General features: G+C 39.2%; 1 protein-coding gene across 3 annotated transcripts in view; it reads left to right on the forward strand.

Annotated features, from left to right (window-relative positions):
- Window positions 1-19,728, forward strand: part of hectd1 (HECT domain containing 1) — a 92,199-nt gene that overhangs the window by 50,782 nt on the left and 21,689 nt on the right. For all 3 annotated transcript variants that reach the window (XM_063050424.1, XM_063050407.1, XM_063050416.1), the window contains exons 13-24: window positions 4,136-4,358; window positions 8,546-8,809; window positions 8,917-8,993; window positions 12,557-12,691; window positions 14,103-14,249; window positions 14,334-14,428; window positions 14,510-14,615; window positions 15,054-15,188; window positions 15,298-15,437; window positions 15,819-16,142; window positions 18,177-18,343; window positions 19,261-19,437. In XM_063050424.1, the coding sequence (XP_062906494.1) occupies window positions 4,136-4,358; window positions 8,546-8,809; window positions 8,917-8,993; window positions 12,557-12,691; window positions 14,103-14,249; window positions 14,334-14,428; window positions 14,510-14,615; window positions 15,054-15,188; window positions 15,298-15,437; window positions 15,819-16,142; window positions 18,177-18,343; window positions 19,261-19,437 (1,990 nt within the window). The remainder of the gene's footprint in view (window positions 1-4,135; window positions 4,359-8,545; window positions 8,810-8,916; window positions 8,994-12,556; window positions 12,692-14,102; window positions 14,250-14,333; window positions 14,429-14,509; window positions 14,616-15,053; window positions 15,189-15,297; window positions 15,438-15,818; window positions 16,143-18,176; window positions 18,344-19,260; window positions 19,438-19,728) is intronic.

Below are 19,728 nucleotides of genomic sequence, written 5' to 3' on the forward strand. Positions count from 1 at the left end.
CAGTTCTCCTTCGCACTTCTGCACCTACCTATATTTCATGTCTTCCCCACTGCCGGTTTCAGATCCAATACAAACTAGAGCAACACCTGATTCTATATCTGTAGTAACCCTTAACTGTGGTTTCCTTTGGCTCCTGCACTCTCCCTTCAGGTCCTCCTATTTCTGTTGCCTTTCTGGTACTGAGCGTATACTTTCTATCCCTCCAACCCTATCCTTACCACCGCGTCGACCTGCAAGTGAACCTTCAGGAAATCATGTACAAGGACTCTCCTTTGCATTTCTGATTTTGAATTTTCTCCACGTTTAGAAAATAGACATGCCATTATTCCTTCTGCCAAAGTGCAAGACCATACATTTCCCTCCACTGCATTCTGCCACTTCTTTGCCCAATCTCCCAATCTATCCTGCAGACTCTCTGCTTCTTCAACACTACTTGCCTCTCCACTTATCTTTATCATCTGCGAACTTGGCCACAAAGCCAAAAATTCCGTTATCAAAATCGTTGATGTATAATGTGAACAGAAGCATTCCCAATACCAACTCCTGCGGAACACCACTAGACACCAGCAGCCAACCAGAATAGACCACCTTTATTCTGACTCTTTGCCTCCTGCCGATCAGCTAATCTTCTCTGTGTGCTAGTAACTTTCCTGTATTACCATGGACTCTAACCTTGTTAAGCAGCCTCATGTGCAGCACCTTGTCAAGGCTTCCTGAAAATCCAAGTAAACAACAGCCATTGACTCTCCTTGGTCTATCCTGCCTGTTACTTACTCAAAGAATTCCAACAGAGTTGTTATGTAAAATTTCTCCTTAAGGAATGCATGCTTACTCTAGCATGATAAAGCCTTCTTTATCATGCACCTCTAAGTACCCTGAAACCTCATTCTTAATAATGGATTCCAAAATCTTCCCAACCACTGAAGTCAGACTAACTGGCCTATAATTTCCTTTTGTCTGTGGAGTGGCATTTGCAGTTTTCCTGTCCTCTGGAACCATTCCAGAATCTAGTGATACTTGAAAGATCATTACTAATGCTGCCACAGTCTTTTCAGATATGAACCCGGGAGTGTAGTCTATCTGGTCCTGTTGACTTATCTACCTTCATACCTTTCAGCTCCATAAGCACCTTCTCATTAGTAAAGCAACTACATTCACATCTGCCCCTGACGCTCTGAAATTTCTGGCATACTGCTGGTATCTTCCACAGTGAAGACTGATGCAAAATACTTATTAAATTTGTCTGCCATTTCTTTGTCCCCCATTACAACCTCTCCAGCATCATTTTGCAGCAGTCCAATCAATGTCCACTCTGGCCTCTCTTTTACTGTTTATATACCTGAAAAAAACTTTGGTTATCTTCTTTGATATTTTTGGCTAGCTTATTTTCATATTTCATCCTTTCTCTCCTTATGTTTTTTTTTAGTTTCTTTCTGTTGGTTTTTAAAAGCTTTCCAATCCTCTAACTTCCCTCTGTTTTTGCTTTACCATATGCTCTTTCTTTTGCTTTTATGCTGCCTTTAACTTCTCTTGTCACACATGGTTGCCTCATCCACTTCTTAGAATACTTCTTCATCTTTGAGGTTCATCTATCCTGCACCTTCTGAATTGCTGCCAGAAACTTCAGCATTTGCTGTCATCCCTGATGGTGCCCCCATCCAACCAGCTTTGGCCAGCTGCTCTGTCGTATATCTGTAATTCCTTTTACTCCAAAAATACTGATACATCTGACTTTTGCTTCTCTCTCTCAAACTGCAGGGTGAATGAGATCATATTCTGATCACTATCTCCCAAAGATTTCTCTACCTTAAGTGCCTTAATCAAAACTGGTTCATTACACAACACCCAATCCCGAATAGCTGATCCCCTAGTGGGCTCAAGCACAAGCTGCTTTAAAAATTCATCTCATAGGCATTCTACAACTTCCCTCTCTTCGGATCCAGCACCAACTTGATTTTCCTAGTCTACCTTCATATTGAAAATCCCCCATGACTTTCGCAACATTACCCTTTTGACATGCGTTTTCTGTCTCCTGTTGTTATTTATATGTAACAACCTGGCTATTGTTGTATATAACTCCCATCAGGGTCTTTTTACCTTATTCCGTGTACTGCATGCATTCAAATATAACACCTTTAGTCCTATATTCATCACCCTTTTTGATTTTTGCCCTCCTGTTATACTTCAATTCATCCACTGACTGCAATTTTGCTCTATCATCTGCCTGTCCATCCTCACACTCTACACATTGTATCAAGATGTATACCAATGGTCCTGTCCTCAGTCATATCACTCCAATTTCCAGCCCCCTGCCAATTTTGTTTAAACGCTCCCAACAGCTCCAGTTAACCTGCCTACAACGATATTGGTCCCCCTTGGGTTCAGGTGTAACCTGTCCTTTTTGTTTAGGTCATACTTTCCACAGAAGAGATCCTAATGATGAAGAAATCTGAAACCCTGCACCACTTCCTGGGCCATTCATTAATCTGTACCATTATCCTTTTCCTGCCCTGACTAGCACCTGGCAAAGTAGTAACCCAGAGATGACTATCGTGGAAATCCTGTTCTTCAGCCTTTTCCCTATCTCCCTGTACTCACTGTGCAGGACTTCTTCTCCCTTTCTACTTGTGTCATTGACGCTAGTTTTTCACCACGACCTGTGACTGCTGATCCTCCCTCTTGAGAAACTTCTGCAGCTGCTCTAAGACATCCTGGACCCTAGCACTTGGGAGGCAACACACAATTTTTGTTTCTCTTTTGCAGCCATAGAATCTCTTATCCGTCATCCCTAACTATCAAGTTTCCTATCACTACCACTCTGCCTGACTTCACCCTTCCCTGCTGAGCCTCAGAACCTGCTACAGTGCCACTGGCCTGGCTGCTGCTGCTGCTAAGCTCTGATAGGTCAAACCCCCAGCAGTATCCAAATAGGTTTACTAGTTGTGGAGGGGAATGGCCACAGCGGAAACCTGTACTGACTGCTTACTCCCCTTATTTCTCTTAGCTGTCACCCATCTACTATCTGAAACCTGCACTCTGGGTGTGACCACCTCAGTAAAAGACACGTATATGAAGCTTTCAGCCTCCTGGATGGTTGTGAGTGCATCCAGCTCCAGTTCCTTGACATTTGTCAGTCAGAAGCTGAAGTTGGGTGCACTTCCTGCAGACAGTAGTCATCAGGGAGACTGTTAGGTACCCTGAAATCACATATCTCGCAGGAGGAGCATTCCACTACCTTAACTACCATCCTGCCTACACTTTTCATGCTTCTAACTTCTCGGATTTAAGGTCTAATCTGTGCCTGCTGAGCTTAAACTTGACCACTCTAACACTAGCCACATTAGGCCAAAGCCTGATCACTGACACAATGGCTGGCTCAATAATAGCCGCTTGGCATCAGCAGGATGACAGCTTAAGGACACTTGAGCTGATGGCATTCTCCACAAGAGTCCAGTGATTCAGCGTTAAATTCTTGAGAGCTTGTACGAAGTGTAATTAATGTAAGTACAGTAAATCATTTGTGAATGGGAGAACAACTGCTTATTGAAAGGTAAGTAAAATATATTTGATTTAATTTAGTTTAAAAATTTGTGTGGATGGGAGGGATTCATTTCATTTATTTAGTTATTTAGAGGTACAGCACATTAACAGGCCCGTCTGGCGCAATGAGCCCGCCCTGTTACACCCATGTGACTAATTAACCACTATCCCATACGGCTTTGGAATGTGGAAGGAAACCAGAGCACCTGGAGGAAACCCACATGGTCAGGGGAAATGTACAAACTCCTTACTGACAGTGGTGGGAATTGAGCCTAGGTCACTTGTGCTGTAATAGTGTTGTGCTAATCACTACGCTATGATGCTGCCTATAATTTTTATCTTTTAAAAAAAGATCCTAAGTAATTTCCAATATTCGAATGTCGAAAATGTCTCAAATTTCAGTGTGATTGTGTGTCTTATGAGTTGTTAAAGGTCATTTTGTCAGTTGCACCAGTGTTAGGGGCTTGGAGAAGCACTGAACCTTGCTGATGAGTTGGGATCTGGACTCCCAGTGAAAGTTTGGATCTGGTACCATAGTAAAAGAGGTCTCTGATCTCAGGGCAGGAGGTTTTAATTGTCTGTGTTTCCTGTTTAGGATGATGAGCCTCAAGAAGATGCTAAAGAAATTCAGCAGGGTAGGCCATACCATTGGAGGGATTGGTCTATCATTCGTGGAAGAGATTGTTTATACATCTGGAGTGATGCAGCAGCCTTAGAGTTGTCAAATGGGAGTAATGGATGGTTTCGATTCATTTTGGATGGGAAATTAGCTACAATGTATTCTAGTGGAAGCCCAGAAGGTGGCTCTGACAGTTCAGGTAATGTATACTTGTCCACTAAGTTAAAAATGTGCAGATGTCAAGATGACTCAATGTGCAGGTGCATCATATGTAATGGTGCTGATCTATGTCTGTCAAGAAAGTGTAAACCAGACCTTGTTCCTCTTTTTGATTTCAGCATTGGGATGTATGTTAACTTAGTTCAACAGAGTGTAGAATTAGAACATAGAACAGTCCAGCACAGGAACAGGTCCTCCAGCCTACTATGTTGTGACGAATTAATTTAATTTAGTAATCAAATGCAATGTAAAACAACTCCTTTTCACCTGTACAATGTCCATATCCTTCCGTTTTCTGCACATTCATTCAATTGATACTCTCTACTGAATTTGTTCTACCTCTACCTCTCTCAGTGCATCCCAAGTAACTACCCCATGTTTAAAAAATGCCTCCTTTATACACACCCCCTCACCTTAAATGTATGCCCTTCAGAGTTACACGATTCAACCCTTGGTAAAAGATATTGACTATCTCTGGCTCTCATAAACTTGTGAACCTCTATCAGATTTCCCCTCAATCTCTGTTACTCCAGAGAAAACAACCCAAATTTGTCCAACCTCTCCTTACAGCACATGCTCCCTAATCCAGGCAGCAGCATCCTGGTAGCCTTTTCTGCACCCTCTCCAAAGCTTCAACATCCTTCTGATAATGGGGCAACTGCAACTGAATGACGTGCTCCAGATGCTGCTAGCTAGAGTTTTATAAAACTGCAAGATAGCCTTCTGACTCTTGAACTTAGTTTCTTGACTAATAAAGACAAAAATGTCCTATGCCTTCATCTCCATCCTATCAACCCGTATAGCCATTTTCAATGAGTTATGCACTTGGACCCTAAGATGCCTTTGCCTATCAACACTGTTAAGGGTCTTGCCATTTACAGTGTCCTGTTTCTTTACATTTGATCTTAAAATTGGAACATTTCATGAATGGCTGAGTTAAACCCCATCTATTATTTCTTCCTTTAGATCTATATCCTGTTGTATCCTTTGGCAGACTTTTACACTATCCACATCTCCAGTTTTTGTATTGTCTGTAAACCTACTAACCCATACATCTGCGTATTCATCAAAGCAACACACGCAAAATGCTGGAGCAACTCACTAGGCCAGGCAGCATCTATGGAAAGGAGTAACAGTTGACGTTTTGGGTTGAGACCCTTCATCAGGATGTTTTCATCTTGGTCATCTGTATATATCAAAAACCGCAGAGGTCCCAATAAGGATCCCTATGGAATACCACCAGTCACTGACTTCTCTGTCCCCTCCACCACTACCCTCTGCCTTCAATGGACAAACCAGCTCTGAATACAAACAGCCAATTCATTGAGGGTCCCATGCGTCTCAATCTTCTGGATGAGCCTCCTGTAAGGAGCCTTATCAAATGCCTTACTAAAATCTATGAAGCTCTACCTGCAGCCACAATCCTTGCTCATGGACTGTTAGTCACATTCTTGTCAGAGAGGAGGCTATGTAGCATCTACACCAGGACCAGCAGATTCAAAAACAGTTACCTTCCCCAAGTAGTAAGGCTGATCAACACCTGCACCCACTAACCCATTTCTCCACACCTCAACCACCACTACTTAATCATTTCCTGTCAGTCATCTTATGTACAGACACACCTGTACCTGGTGTCACTTTATGGACATACAGTACAAGCACTCAATGTTTTTAAGCTATCTTACACGTGTGTGTGTGTGTATGTATATGTGCGTACACGCACATGTGTGTGCGCAAATGTTTGGGCACCCCGGTCAAAATTTCTGTTACTGTGAATAGCTAAGTGAGTAAAAGATGAACTGATTTCCAAAAGGCATAAAGTTAAAGATGGCACATTTTTTTAATATTTTAAGCAAGATTACTGTTTTATTTCCACCTTTTACAGTTTCAAAATAACAAAAAAGGAAAAGGGCCCGAAGCAAAAGTTTGGGCACCCTGCATGGCAGTACTTAGTAACACCCCCTTTGGCAAGTATCACAGCTTGTAAACGTTTTTGTAGCCAGCTAAGAGTCTTTCAATTCTTGTTTGGGGGATTTTCGCCCATTCTTCCTTGCAAAAGGCTTCTAGTTCTGTGAGATTCTTGGGCCATCTTGCATGCACTGCTCTTTTGAGGTCTATCCACAGACTCTCAATGATGTTTAGATCAGGGGACTGTGAGGGCCATGGCAAAACCTTCAGCTTATGCCTCTTGAGGTAGTACATTGTGGATTTTGAGGTGTGTTTAGGATCATTATCCTGTTGTAGAAGCCATCCTCTTTTCATCTTCAGCTTTTTTACAGACAGTGTGATGTTTGCTTCCAGAATTTGCTGGCATTTAATTGAATACCTTCTTCTCTCTACCAGTAAATGTTCCCCGTGCCACTGGCTGCAACACAAGCCCAAAGCATGATCAATCCACCCCCGTGCTTAACAGTTGGAGAGGGGTTCTTTTCATGAAATTCTGCTCCTTTTTTCTCCAAATGTACCTTTGCTCATTGCAGCCAAAGAGTTCTATTTTAACTTCATCAGTCCACAGGACTTGTTTCCAAAATGCATCAGGCTTGTTTAGCTGTTCCTGTGAACCTTTTGAATAGAACTCAAAAGAGCAGTGCATGCAAGACATCCCAAGAATCTCACAGAACTAGAAGCCTTTTGCAAGGAAGAATGGGCAAAAATCCCCCAAACAAGAATTGAAAGACTCTTAGCTGGCTACAAAAAGCGTTTACAAGCTGTGATACTTGCTAAAAGAGGTGTTACTATGTACTGACAATGCAGGGTGCCCAAACTTTTGCTTTGGGCCCTTTTCCTTTTTTGATATTTTGAAACTGTAAAAGATGGAAATAAAAAAGTAATCTTGCTTAAAATATTAAAGAAATGCGTCATCTTTAACTTTATGCCTCTTTTGGAAATTAGTTGATCTTTTACTCACTTAGCTATTTGCAGTAATTTTAAATTTTAACCAGGGGTGCCCAAACTTTCGCATGCCACTGTGTGTGTGTGTGTGTGTGTGTGTGTATGTATATATACACACCGTGTTTTTTAAAATTATTTTTGTGATCAATATCTTGCTTTTTTTTGTATCTGGAGTAACAATTATTTTGTTCTCCTTTACAAGTGTATACTGGAAATGACATTAAACAATGTTGAACATTGAATGGGTTACTTTTGTTACCTCCTTGAAAAACTCACTTAAGATTGTAAGGCTGACTTGCCCTGCACAAAGACATGCTCTCTGTCCCTAATTAGGCCATGGTTTTCCAACTGCTCATAAATCGTATTCATAAGCATCCTCTTCAGCAGCTTCCTCACCACTGAGGTGAAACTCATAGTAAGTTTTCAGGATTATCCCTATCTCCATTCTTGAGTAATGGAGTAACATTTATTATCAAAATACATATAAGTTACCATATGCTTCCTTGGAATTCATTTCCTTGCAAGCATTTTCTGGAAAAAATTACAATAGACTTTACTGTAAATTTATTCTAACCCATATGTACTCTAAGGCTTTCCTATCCATGAACCTGTCCAAATGACTTATAAATGTTGTACTGTGGCTGCCTCTACCACTTTCACTGACAGCTTGTTCTACAGACCCACATCCTCCCCATGAAAAGCTTGCCTGCCTGCTTCCTATTAATTATTCCCTTCTCAATTTAAACCTGTGCTATCTAGTTTTTAGGCTCCCATGTCTAGGAGAGTCCATCTTACCTGTGTTCTCGTGATTTTATAAGCCTCTGTAAAGACACCCTTTGCAAATGAGCAGGCTTGTAAGGATGTGACACTGACGTCCCATTTCCATGAAACAGTGCTTCAAGAGCTTTGATCAAGTAATGGAAGTATTTTAAATTAAAATGATTGATTAAAAAAAGAAATTGTTTTATGAGGCTGTAAGAAGTAAACTTGTGTCATATGTACTTTTGCATATTCCAGCCCAGAATGGCTTGTTTGTCCATTTTAAATGTACTGTTAGTGATGAACATATTTGTATGTTGGTTACATTTACAAGAAGAATGGTACAGAATAATAGTTCTCTTTAGTTGCTTGGTTTTTAAGCTTGTATGGGTATTTCTATAAAAACATTCTGAGAATTTGATAGTGTTGATAATATGTGTCATCAACAGTTGTTTGTTTGTAACTGAAATACGTTTCCAAGGGATATGTGAATTGTTTTTATCTATATATTGACAGAAAGCAGAAGTGAGTTCTTGGAAAAGTTGCAACGAGCTCGAAGTCAAGTCAAACCAGCAACCAGTAGCCAACCCATTCTCACTGCACCAGGGCCAACAAAGCTCACAGTAGGCAACTGGTCTCTCACTTGTTTGAAAGAAGGAGAAATTGCAATACACAATTCTGATGGTCAACAGGCCACTATATTGAAAGAAGATCTCCCTGGATTTGTGTTTGAGTCAAATCGTGGGACAAAACATTCATTTACTGCAGAGACATCACTCGGTAAACTCAGAAGTATTGTTTATTGTAGCAACGTTTGTTCCTGTGTTCACAAAATCTTTTTCTTGAAGGAAGAATATTTTTGTTTGAATTAGTTTCTTGCTTTGCAGGATCAGAATTTGTTGCTGGCTGGACTGGCAAAAGAGGAAGAAAGTTGAAATCAAAGCTGGAGAAAACGAAACAAAAGGTGAGTGTCGTCATAAGAAATTAAATGTATTTTATGGCTAAATGGATTATATCTACATGTTAGGAACATCAAAGATGCTAATAGTTTTTAATCAGTATTTAGTTTCTTGATGTTAACTCTTGGAGAATGAAGCTAATTTATAGAGGCAAAAGTCCAGATGAATGAGAAGTGAGCAGTGTAGCACTTTATGCATGGTGTGAACTTATGCAGCTCTGCTTAGAGTTATGCTCATATTTAAAGAAGTTTGTGGTTGACACCATGATCAAGAATTTTTCAGAGAGCAGTGAGGAGTGCATTATTTTCAGTTAAACTCTGTTTTTCTTCCTTTTGAATAAAGTTAGAGGCATAGCTAAGAAAAAAATCAAAATGTTTTAGATCGGTATTTTATCAGTCTTATCTGTGAATCTGACCATACCTATTCCAAAATATTTTTATTAATGCACCTACTCAATAATCAGAAGTTTTTGTTTTGGAGGCTCGATGAGGTGATTTTCCAAAATATTTTCTCCTGAATTTAAAATCTCAGCATTAAATAGCTAAACTTTTCTTCACAAACAGAAGAAAATCTGCAGATGCTGGAAATCCAAGCAACACACACAAAATGTTGGAGGGACTGCTGTTGAGTTAAGAAATGGCAAGGGTAAAAGGACCCTAATGGCAGTTGTATACAGGTCTCCAAACAGCAGTCAGGATGTGGATTGCAAATTACAGCAGGAGATAGAAAAGGCGTGTCAGAAGGGCAATGTCATGATAATTGTTGGGGATTTTAACATGAAAGTGGATTGGGAAAACCAGGCCAGTACTGGACCTCGAGAGAGAATTTGTAGAATGTCTAAGGGATGGCTTTTTAGAACAGCTTGTTGTTGAGCTGGATTGGGTATTGTGCAATAAACCGGAGGTGATAAGAGAGCTTAAGGTTAAGGAACCCTTGGGTAACAGTGATCACAATATGATTGAGTCCACATTGAAATTTGAGAAGGAGAAACTAAATTCCAATGTGTTGGTATTTCAGTTGAATAAAGGAAATTACAAAGGCAAGAGAGATGAACTGGCCAAGGTTGACTGGAAAGAGACACTATCAGGAAGAACAGCAGAGCAGCAATAGCTGAAGTTACTGCGAAAAATGAGGGAAGTGAAAGACAGATATATTCCAAATAAGAAATTTTTGAGTGGAAGAAGGACACTACCTTGGCTGACAAATGAAGTCAGAGCCAAAGTAAAAAGCAAAAGAGAGAGCATACAAGGAAGCCAAAGCTAGTGGGAAATCAGAGGATTGGGAAGCTTTTAAAAACTTGCAGAAGGAAACTAAGAAGCTCATTAGAAAGGAAAAGATAAATTATGAAAGAAAGCTGGCAACTAATAACAAAGAAGATACTAAAAGCTTTTTTAAGTATATAAAGGGTAAAGGAGGGTTGAGAGTAGATATAGGACCAATAGAAAATGACGCTGGAGATATTGTAATCAAGAGTGTCAGGGAAGTGAAGTATGTACAGTGAAAATTACGACTGAGAAGGTGTTCAGGAAGCTTAGTGGTCTGAGGGTGGATAAATCTCCTGGACCTGATGGAATGCACCTTTGGGTTCTGTAGGAAGTAGCTGGAGACATTAACTATGATTCAAGAATCGATAGATTCTGGCATTGTACTGGATGACTGGAAAATTGCAGATGTTACTCCACTATTTAAGAAGGGTGGGAGGCAGCAGAAAGGAAACTGTAGACCCATTAGCCTGACATCAGTGGTTGGGAAGTTGGAATCGATTGTTAGGGATGAGATTACGGAGTACCTGGAGGCACATGACAAGATAGGCCAAAGCCAGCATGATTTCCTGAAAGAAAAATCCTGCTTGTCTAACCTACTGCAATTTTTTGAGGAAATTACAAACAGGGTAGTCAAAGGAGATGCAATAGATGTGGTGTACTTGGATTTTCAGAAAGCTTTTAACAAGGTGCCACACATGAAGTTGCTTAGCAAGTGGAATTACAGGGGAGTTACTAGCATGGGTGGAGCATTGGCTGATTGACAAAGAAACAGAGAGTGGGAATAAAGGGATCCTATTCTGGCTGGCTGCCGGTTATCAGTGGAGTTCCAGAGGGGTTGGGACCGCTGCTTTTATGATGTATGTCAGTGATTTAGACTATGGGATTAATGGATTTGTGGCTAAATTTGCTGATGATACAAAGATAGGTGGAGGAGCGGGTAGTGTTGAGGAAACAGAGAGACTTAGATAGTTTAGGGGAATGGGCAAAGAAGTGGCAAATGAAATACAATGCTGGAAAGTGTATGGTCATACACTTTGGTGGAAGAAATAAATGGGCAGACTATTATTTAGATGGGGAGAGAATTCAAAATGCAGAGATGCAAAGGGACTAGGGAGTCCTTGTGCAGGATACCCGAAAGGTTAACCTCCATGTTGGGTTAGTGGTGAAGAAGGCGAATGTAATGTTGGCATTCATTTCTAGAGGTATAGAATATAAGAGCAGTGATGTGATGTTGAGGCTCTACAAAGCAGTTGGGAGATCACACTTGGAAAATCATGTGCAGTTTTGGCTCCTTATTTTAGAAATGATATACTGACACTGAAGAGGGTACAGAGAAGATTCACAAGAATGATTCCAGGAATGAAAGGGTTACTGTATGAGGAACATCTGGTAGCTCTTGGGCTGTATTCCCTGGAGTTCAGGAGAATGAGGGGGGATCTCAGAGGAACAATCCGAATGTTAAAAGGCCTGAATAGATTAGATATGGCAAAGTTATTTCCCATGGTAGAGGGGTCTAGGACAAGAGGGCATGACTTCAGGATTGAAGATGACCACTTAGAATAGAGATGTGGAGAAATTACTTCAGTCAGAGGGTGGTAAATCTGTGGAATTTGTTGCCATGAGTGGCTGTGGAGGCCAAGTCATTGGGTGCATTTGAGGCAGAGATAGATAGGTTCTTGATTAGCCTGGGTATCAAAGGGGATGGGGAGAAGATCAGAGGACTGGGGATGACTGGAAGAATTGGATCAGCCCATGATTGAATGGCAGAGCTGACTCAATGGGCCAAATGGCCTACTTCTGCTCCTATATCTTATGGTCTTATGGTCTTAACTCAGCAGGCCAGGCAGCACCTACGGAAAAGAATATAGTCGACGTTTTGGGCCAACACCGTTCAGCAAGGCACTGCTGAATAGTATCTCCTGAAAGGTGTAGGCCTGAAACATTGACTGTACTCTTTTCCACAGATGCTGCCTGGCCTGCTGAATTCTTTCAGTATTTTGTGTGTGTTGCCTAAACTTTTCTTCCTGTGGTTTTAACTTCCTGCAACTATTTCTGATTTCTTAGGTAATCAATCTAATTGTACTTAGGAAGGTCTCATTTCCAACTGAGTAGTGAAGTACACAGTCCTGTCAGAGTAATAATTCCATTTCATTTCAGTTGGTGAACCTAGAGTAGATCCAACAAAAATGTGGGTCTAGAACCCAGCTGGCTTAACAATTATTGCAGCTTTGCACTTAATAATTGTGATGAAGATATACAGACCAGAGAACCACTATCACCTTCTTGAATACTTTTATTTTCAGGTGCGAACCATGGCCAGAGACTTGTACGATGATCATTTTAAGGCCGTGGAAAGTATGCCTCGAGGAGTGGTAGTCACACTGCGAAATATTGCAACACAGCTTGAGTCTGCTTGGGAACTTCATGCAAACAGACAGGTAGATTTAGTTAACACTTGGGTATCTATGATGTAGCTGATTGAGGAGCAAAATTCCCTGGGAAAAGGAGGTGTGATGGCAGGTTTTGAGCAATATGAGTACCATTGGAACCTGCATTTGATGACTCAGGCTTTTCCACCTCCAAACCATGCTGCTGTTTTCTTTCTCTGAAGCACTGGGACATTCTCGTAGATAAAGAAAGCATGTTGAATGTGAGAATGACCACTCATCACAAGAGGTCAACTGATGTGCAGCAACAGATTAATGAGTTTCTGTGTGAGAATTCAAGTGAAAGTCTGCAAGGGTGTCTGTGTAGTTGTATTTGAAAATAGACTTGCACTGTCTTTCATCTGCATATTGTAGGCAGCTAAGCACTTCAACGTAGTGAAGATGAGATTTTTGTAAATTGTGTATTTGGGAAGTGTAGCTTAACCATATGTCTGAACTGTACCTTGACCGATCAACTTCCTCCACAACTTTGCTGTGGCTTTCCTGGCAAACTGTTGTATAGTTAGGAGACCATGAGACATGGCAGCAGAATTAGGCCATTTGACCTGTCTAGTCTGCTCTGCAGACACAGTAACTGTTAAACAAAAAAATACACTCTGGAAATACTCAGCAGGTAAGGCCGCAAAAATGAGTTTGAGAACTGGAGCTAATGATTTGGTTTGGAGACCCTTCATCAGAGCTCAGCTGGAACTCAATTGTGCGGTAACTGATGACTTAGACCATAAAACATAGGAGCAGATTTAGGCCATTCAGCCCATTGAGTCTACTCTGCCATTCCATCATGGCTGATCCCAGATCCCACTCAACCCCATACACCTGCCTTTTTGCCATATCCTTTGATGCCCTGACCGATCAGGAAACCATCAACTTCCTCCACAACTTGGCTGTGGCTATCCTGGCAAACTGTTGTATAACTCTGCAGGTTCATGTACTGTCTTCATTAACAAGTTTGTTAACTCCATTTTTCATCTCTCATACTGTACATGGCCTTACCTGCTGAGTATTTCCAGTGTTTTCTGTTTTTGTTCAACGATGTTTAATTAGTGCAGCAAGTCCGCCCCCCCCATCTATTTATCAATGACCATTGGCAAATGCTTTTGAAGTTTCTAACAATCTGAAAAATTATTTCAGCTTGAACACTCAAAGTCTGCTTACTTTTCATTAGAATAATGAACACAAAATAATCTGCAGATGCTGTGATCTTTTGTTGCTTTCATCAGAATGATGCCTGTCTTTGATCATTAAAAATAGTTTCACAAAATGAAAAAATTAAACCTTGAATGAATTAATACTTGAGATGCTATTTACTAAATTGAAATAATTTAGCCAAGATTGCTAATTGGAAGTTTAAATTGTTACATTGCATCCTTAATATTTTAAAAGGTGCTGCTTTATGTTGCAGGGTGTAGATGGGGAGGCTACATGGAGAGATTTAATGAAAACTGCTTTGGAGAACTTGATTGTATTACTGAAGGATGAAAACACAATTTCACCTTATGAGATGTGCAGCAGTGGCCTGGTACAGGCACTTCTTACTGTTCTCAATAATGTGAGTATGTTGTTGCAAAATAATTTTCGTTTTTTTTGACCTGTATTGTTTGCAGTTATTAACAAGTATTCCTCTGATATCTAGAATGTGGACTTAGAAGTGAAACAAGATTGTAGTCAACTAATCGAACGAATAAATGTCTTCAAAACTGCATTCAGTGAAAATGAAGATGAGGAAAGGTGACTGGTGTTATCATACATTTATAAGTATTTATTAACATTTTAAGCTTTTTTTTAAACAAAATACATATTTTTTCATAGTCGCCCAGCTGTCGCCCTTGTTCGAAAGCTGATAGCAGTGCTGGAATCAATTGAGAGGCTTCCTCTTCATCTGTATGATAGCCCTGGCTCTTCATATAATTTGCAGGTATGAAAGCTAATGTTTGATGCTTAGTTTGATTTTCTTTTCCTGCAGTTCTGAATTTGTTTTAATTGTTTGATCGATGAAGCATTTTATGGCTATCTATTGGAGTGTATAATTTTTCTCAGGGATATTCAGCTCTGTTTGCAAGTGTGTAAATTGAGTCCTTTGGTTTAGGACATGGTTCCTAATGTAAAGTGGATTGGAGAAAGATGCAGTGAAGGCATAGTGGAGACATGGTTTATGGTCATTTAATAGTTGTAAATTCCCCAATTCTACTTATCAGCACTTTCCGTTGTCTTACACCTCAGACTCTAGTTGATTACTGTTGTAGCAAATGCTGCATTTTAAATAAAAGTTAACACCAACATGTTGCAACTTACTGGGAAATTCCAATGAAAATTCTACCGATCTATTTACAGATTTTTTTTTCCTCCTTTCAAGATACTTACAAGAAGACTAAGATTTAGATTAGAACGAGCCCCTGGGGAGACAGCTTTGATAGACAGAACTGGGAGAATGCTCAAGATGGAACCTTTGGCCACTGTTGAATCCTTGGAGCAGTATCTTCTTAAAATGGTACACAATGTGATGTGTTTTCAAAAATCCAGTGTCTTGAAGTTCATAAATATATTGAAGAATAAGTAACATTTGAATCTATGCCAAATTTTGCTTTTTTTTGTTTCAGGTGGCAAAACAGTGGTATGACTTTGACAGATCAACTTTTGTATTTGTGCGTAAATTACGTGAAGGACAAACGTTCATTTTCAGACATCAGCATAATTTTGATGAAAATGGGATAATATACTGGATTGGGACAAATGCAAAGTACGAATAAAAACTACTATTTTAAAATTGGATAAGTTCCATAAAAGTTTTGGGAAGTACCAATGTTTAACCAGTGCGACTTTTGTATGCAGTAATCAATCCTGACTTGCTTTTCTTGGAGCTCCTTGAGGCCGTGCATGAGGGAATAAAGTTAACTCACAGCAAAGTTTAAGAATCTTTTAAAATTGATATTTACAACTGATCCCTCAGTGAATAGACTGCTGCCTTTCATACTTTATAATTTGAAGTAATTGCTCTGTGGTGAATGTAGTACTTTTGAGTCTGACTTCTCAATGAAACTAATAGCCTTTCTGTTACACAGCTATAATTTTGGCATAATTGTACTCATTAAACATTGTTATATTCAATACTGCATTGCAGAACAGCATATGAGTGGGTGAATCCTGCAGCTTATGGCTTGGTGGTTGTGACATCTTCAGAGGGTAGGAATTTGCCATATGGACGATTGGAAGACATTTTGAGTCGTGACAGCTCAGCACTTAATTGCCACACAAATGATGATAAGAATGCTTGGTTTGCCATTGACCTTGGGCTATGGGTGATCCCTTCAGCCTACACACTGCGACATGCACGTGGTTATGGTCGATCTGCTCTGAGGAATTGGGTTTTTCAAGTGTCCAAAGATGGACAAAACTGGACAACACTATACACCCATGTGGATGACTGCAGCTTGAATGAGCCAGGGTGAGTCATCAAGATTAGGATCGGGATGCATCTAATCTATATCAATATATAACTAATATACAGTGTGAGATTTGTATTTATCAGGTGTTCTGGAATGACATTAAACTGCAGGAAAGATAAGTTAGCTCAACTTTAACTATTGCTGTTTACAGTTCAATGCTAACTGTAGTGTAATCTATCTTTTATTTTGCTGTTACATATCTACCCTGCTGCTTTTGAGCACTGAATTTACCTCAATCAATATTTCTGCCGGTGTACCTTACAACTTCTCCACCCTCCTGTCTTACGAGAAAAGTTTCTGAATTTCTTACATTCAGACTTCTGTTTATGGAGCACCGTTGCAGAATCAGAATCATTATTTACGTTTCTACTTTGATAATTTCAAGCACAATGTTTTAACTACTTTCCTTCTGTGACCCTATTAATATTTCAAGATGTATTTGTAGTTTGTTTCAGCTTATTAATGTCTTAGTGAATTTGCACTCTATTGTTTTGATTTTTTTATATGTTAAAACTTAACACCTGAGCTTAAAAAGATTTTGTAAATTTACTGCTGCACCTTGACTATATTGTGCGTGTTTTACAGTAATACTAAAATTTTATTTACTCTTTATTATCCATATACTTGAAAATATTGCCTTTTGAATCATGTGAATGTGAACCTGGGATTTAATTGTTTTTATGTATACAGACAATCCCCTGTACTACGGGGGCGGGGGAGGGGGGGGGTTGGTTTGTATTCCTAGAAGACTGTCTTTATCACTATTTACCAGGATGCAAGGCCATGTCACATGCATGTGCATCAAGAAATGCCAACTGAAAAAGCATAAATTCTGTTAATTTTTCCCTATTTTGCCCTGCATTTGAAAATTTTAGGTAGTGATTTGTGAATTCTGTAATACTGATTTTTTTTTTGCCATTTTCTTTGATCAGGATTATTTATTGAGCCTGGTAGTGTCTGCTAATTGGTTCACTACTTTGCCAACCCTGGATCAAATTCATAGATAAATGCATTCAACAGAAGGATCTGATTTTTACAATAGAAAATACTTATACAATACTGTATCAACTTGTTCACCCCTGGGTTAGTTGTCTTATTCTATGTCTCTCTCATCATAAGGACTGATTATTCCAGCTTCCATCTGCTCTTCTGCCTCAGTGTAGCAGTTCCTCAATTTCTCATCCATACTTTGTTTTACCTTGAGTTCCAGCAATTAATTTGCAGTCTTGGCTGGTTTCAATTTCTAAATGTAACTCGTCAAATTTCTAGTGTCTTAACTTTTCCTTGCCTAATTGAACTGTTCATCCGGTCCTTGCTAAACTTTGTTGAATGCAATTCCAGTCACACGACTAATTTAAAAAAACAGTTGGTTTGAATCTTTTCATGTTTTTTACTTCCTTGTCTTTGAAACCTCTTTCTGTCCTTCAGCTGTTGTAGCCCTATTCTATACATCCTTTCAAATCATAGCTAGCAGATCTGTCTGTGCACAGTGGAGTTTTTTTCCCCCTAAATGCTAATTTATCTTTCTTAACTGCCAACCTAACTTCAGCAACTACCATCTTTAAAGCTCTCAAATCTTAACACTAATTTGATAATGCTTTCAGTCATGTCTGTAGATGCATCCTTAGCCTTGTATGTTTTATGTCTCTTTTTGTTTTTGTGAGGCATTAACAAAATGAAGTTTGGCTTATTTAAATCAAGTTTAACTCTGTTTGAAATTTCAGTAAAATGGAAAATGTCATGCAAACCATTCTTTCCAAGGTTAATGTGTCACTGTTGAGTTCCAGCATGAAATTAAAGCATATTCATTTTCTCAAGTGTCTGCTTTCTAATTTAAAAGCTTTTTTAAAATATTCCCTTAATTTGAGAATAGCCTTAGTTTTGACATATTGTTGAATGACTGGAGAATTTGCATTATACATCTAGACTAAAATGTGATTGTAAGATTTTGCGAGGAATATTTGTCACGTTGTTTCAGCTGGATAAGTAAACCTCAAGATAACTTCTATTTGAATGTATGACAATTTTTTTAGATCCACAGCAACCTGGCCCCTTGATCTTCCAAAGGATGAGAAGCAGGGTTGGCGACATATTCGGATTAAACAAATGGGTAAAAATGCAAGTGGACAGACACACTACCTTTCCCTGTCTGGTTTTGAATTATATGGGACAGTGTCCGGTGTGTGTGAAGATCAGCTTGGTAAGAAAATAGTTTTAGTTTAAACATTAAAATTTAAAAATGAATTCAAATTTTGACTGTATAAATCAAAGTATTGCGTACAGGAGTTGGAATTTTATGTTGAAGTTGTATAAGATGTTGTTGGACCAAATTTGAAGTACTGTGCGCAGTCTGGTCTCCTACCTACAGGAATGATATCAATAAGATTGTAAGAGGACAGAGAAAATTTACAAGGATGTTGCCAGGACTTGCAGCTCTGAATTATAGGGAAAGGTTAATTAGATTAGAACTTTATCATATCTCCTTTCATTCTGCTGTGCTGTAGGGAATAGAAGTGTTCAAAATTATGAGGGTTTTATTGAAGTAGGCACCGAGCCTGTGTGAAACTAAAACATGAGGTCATAGGTTAAGGGTGAAAAGTGAGATATACAAGAGAAACTTCTTCCCTTAGAGGGTGCTACTGTGGAATGAGCTGCCAAAGGAAGTAGTTAATGTGGGTTCAATTTCAACATATAAGAGAATTTAGAGAAGTCCATGGACGGGTGCAGTATGGAGGGCAGGCCAGGTGTGGGTTAATGGGACAAGGCAGAATAAAAGTTTGTTATGGACTAGATGGGCTGAAATACTGTACTGTAGTACCCTGTGACTCTTCTGAATTACTTTTACTAAATTAATACAGGTATAGTTTGACAGCTTATATTTTCTCATTCACTTAATAAAGCTGGCACTCAGCAAAATCACTGGTTGATTTTGATCCTAAAGATATGAGAGTTATTTATTGGTTAAAAATACTTTTACTCTTAAAAGATTGCATTCCAACTCTTGTACAAAATTGAGAGAATATTTATTTTCTGTTGTTAATTGAATGCTACTTTTTCTCTTTCTCTCTGTGTCTCCAAAGGAGGAGTACTGTGATTTTAATGTTGTTTTCTAAATAGGTAAAGCAGCTAAAGAAGCAGAAGCCAACTTAAGGAGGCAGAGGCGCCTGGTGCGTTCTCAGGTTTTGAAGTATATGGTGCCAGGTGCACGTGTAGTTAGAGGCATTGATTGGAAATGGCGAGATCAGGATGGCAATCCACCAGGCGAGGGCACTATCACAGGAGAACTGCATAATGGTAAACCAGTAAGATTTGTTTTTATCTTTGCAGCACTAAACTTGGTTTTAAAAAAGTGTCCTAACTAGTGTCAGATGGATTCTAATTGAAGACATTGGTTCGTCATTTTTGGTATTATTGTCATATGGTTAAAACAAGAACTAGGTTTATGTAAAAATGTAAATGCAAGATTCTTTGGATGAATTTAGTCTATTCAAGCAATAGATTTCATGACCTCATTTGTACTTGAACTGATATTAATTGTTACATTATTCATTGACACCTCAGTTAATAATAGTCTTATTGATATAT

The sequence above is a fragment of the Mobula hypostoma genome, chromosome 1 (assembly GCF_963921235.1).
Source record: "Mobula hypostoma chromosome 1, sMobHyp1.1, whole genome shotgun sequence".
NCBI classification, from domain to species: Eukaryota; Metazoa; Chordata; class Chondrichthyes; order Myliobatiformes; family Myliobatidae; genus Mobula; species Mobula hypostoma.